This window comes from Orycteropus afer, unplaced genomic scaffold, assembly GCF_000298275.1.
Source record: "Orycteropus afer afer isolate SDZICR_OR568_19922 unplaced genomic scaffold, OryAfe1.0 scaffold00349, whole genome shotgun sequence".
Classification (NCBI taxonomy): Eukaryota; Metazoa; Chordata; class Mammalia; order Tubulidentata; family Orycteropodidae; genus Orycteropus; species Orycteropus afer.
This window is the reverse complement of record NW_006921936.1, coordinates 2,503,083-2,505,574: the sequence shown is the minus strand read 5'-3', so window position 1 is coordinate 2,505,574 and position 2,492 is coordinate 2,503,083. Positions and strand designations below refer to the sequence as shown.

At 37.3% G+C, this 2,492-nt stretch overlaps 1 protein-coding gene across 1 annotated transcript; it reads left to right on the top strand.

Moving 5' to 3' along the window:
* Positions 1–977: 977 nt before the first annotated feature.
* Positions 978–2,231, top strand: RASSF9 (Ras association domain family member 9). The gene has a single exon (XM_007952578.2). The coding sequence runs from the start codon at positions 987–989 to the stop codon at positions 2,229–2,231; it is 1,245 nt and encodes a 414-aa protein (XP_007950769.2). The 5' UTR covers positions 978–986.
* Positions 2,232–2,492: the final 261 nt, after the last annotated feature.

Below are 2,492 nucleotides of genomic sequence, written 5' to 3'. Positions count from 1 at the left end.
TTGGAACAAAATCCAAATGCCTTATCATAATCTACAAGACTTTCCCTTTCTCCCTTGTCTCATCACCTATTATTTAACCTCTCCCCACCCCTGGCAATTAAATGTCAGGAGCTCTGGTGACACAATGGATAAGTGCTAGGCTGATAGCCAAAAGGTAGGCTGTTCAAACTCACCAGCGTCTTAAGGGAGATACATGTGGCAGTTTGCGTCCATAAACCATACTACCTTAGAAACCCTCTTGAGAAGTTCTTTGTCTTGTGGGGACACTATGAGTTGGAAAATATACCACAACAATGATTTTTAGGTATTATTCAAATATCACCCATTTTCTAAAAAGTATCTACCTAAAATAGACATCTTTCTCCATCATTCTCTATCCCGTTGTCTAGTTTAATTATTTCCTTCACATTTCCACTATCTGATTTTATAATAGTTGCTTATTCATGTTTGTTTCCTTGTCGCCTTTGTGCACTGATGTATCCTTAGAATCATCAGACATACCTAGCACATAATGACAGGATGATTCTTTTCTATAATGGACTATTTTCAAGACTATGACTCTGATATCATCCCACCATTACTGTCTATGTACCCACGTTCCTTCAGTATTCTTAAGGCTACAGCGAAAATAGGCTTATTCCATTTCTTCTTATTCACCTCTTGTTTGATTATTGTCTTAACTTTAGCAATCTGAACTATTGTTATATTGTGGCTAACTTTCAAATAAAATTTAACATGATTTTAATTGTCTTTAACAGTTTCCTTTTTCCAGAGTTTGCAATGAAATTAAGATACTTTGCATGGACTGTAATTGTTTTTTTCTTGCATTAACTTCTGATACTTTAGTAATTTCAACCTCAAAATACATGTGTCATGGAGAGTATAATTAGAAGGAATGCACATGTAAAACCATCATTCTGAGTTTACACAGGTGATGACAGAAATATAATGTGCTTTGTTTTTCTTTCAGATCTCCAACTAAAGACATGGATTCAGAAGAGAAGGAAATTGTGGTTTGGGTTTGCCAAGAAGAGAAGATTGTTTGTGGGTTAACTAAACATACCACCTCTGCTGATGTCATCCAGGCTTTGCTTGAGGAACACGAGACTACCTTTGGAGAGAAGCGATTTCTTCTGGGGAAGCCCAGTGACTACTGCATCATAGAAAAGTGGAGAGGGGCGGAGCGAGTTCTTCCTCCACTAACTAGAATCCTGAAGCTTTGGAGAGCATGGGGAGATGAGCAGCCCAATATGAGGTTTGTGTTGGTTAAAGCAGATGCTTTTCTCCCAGTTCCCCTGTGGCGGACAGCCGAAGCTAAATTAGTGCAAAACACAGAAAAACAATGGGAACTCAGCCCAGCAAATTACATGAAGACGTTACCACCAGATAAACAAAAAAGAATAGTCAGAAAAACCTTCAGGAAACTGGCTAAAATTAAGCAAGACATGATTTCCCAAGATCGAGATAACATGGAAACATTAGTTCACCTGATTATTTCCCAGGACCATACTATTCACCAGCAAGTCAAGAGAATGAAAGAGTTGGATCTAGAAATTGAAAAGTGTGAAGCTAAATTCCACCTTGATCGGGTAGAAAATGATGGAGAAAATTACGTCCAGGATGCGTATTTAATGCCCAGTTTCAGTGATGTTGAACAAAAACTAGATTTACAGTATGATGAAAGCGAGATACTGGAGGACCTGAGCAAAAGTGATGGAATTGTACAACTGGAAGAACAACTAAAATATTACAGAATGCTCATTGATAAGCTCTCCACTGAAATAGAAAAAGAGGTGAAAAGTGTTTGCGTAGAGATGAATGAAGATACCGAAGGAGCAGCTGCGGGTGAACTCGAATGCTCAAATTTAGAAAGTGTTAAGTGTGATTTGGAGAAAAGCATGAAAGCTGGTTTGAAAATCCATTCTCACTTGAGTGGCATCCAGAAAGAGATTAAATACAGTGACTCATTGCTTCAGATGAAAGCGAAAGAATATGAGCTCCTGGCTAAGGAGTTCAATTCACTTCACATGGGCAACCAAGACGGCTGCCAGCTTAAGGAAAACAGAGGGAAGGAATCAGAAGTTCTCAACAGCAGTGGAGATGTTCCTCCATTTACTCAAAGGGTATTTAATGTGTATACAAATGACACAGATTCTGACACTGGGATCAGCTCTAACCACAGTCAAGACTCGGAAATAACTGTAGGGGATGTGGTGCTGTTGTCCACGTAATTTTAATGGCTTCTTTCTTACCTACCTTAATGTTGGTAATGTCTGCTTAACAGGACACTTTATTTTAAATATTACTGTTTAAAAAATGTAAATCATGTTATAGTATTCAGTAGTTAATAAAAGCCAGTAAAATATGTAAGTTTGTTTTTTTATGTAACATTTCTAGTATGACTTTATTATAAGTTCAAACAATAAACTATTAGCAATGCAACCCAAATAGCTTGTAGGTGTATAATATAGAAATATAATTTGATGGGAATT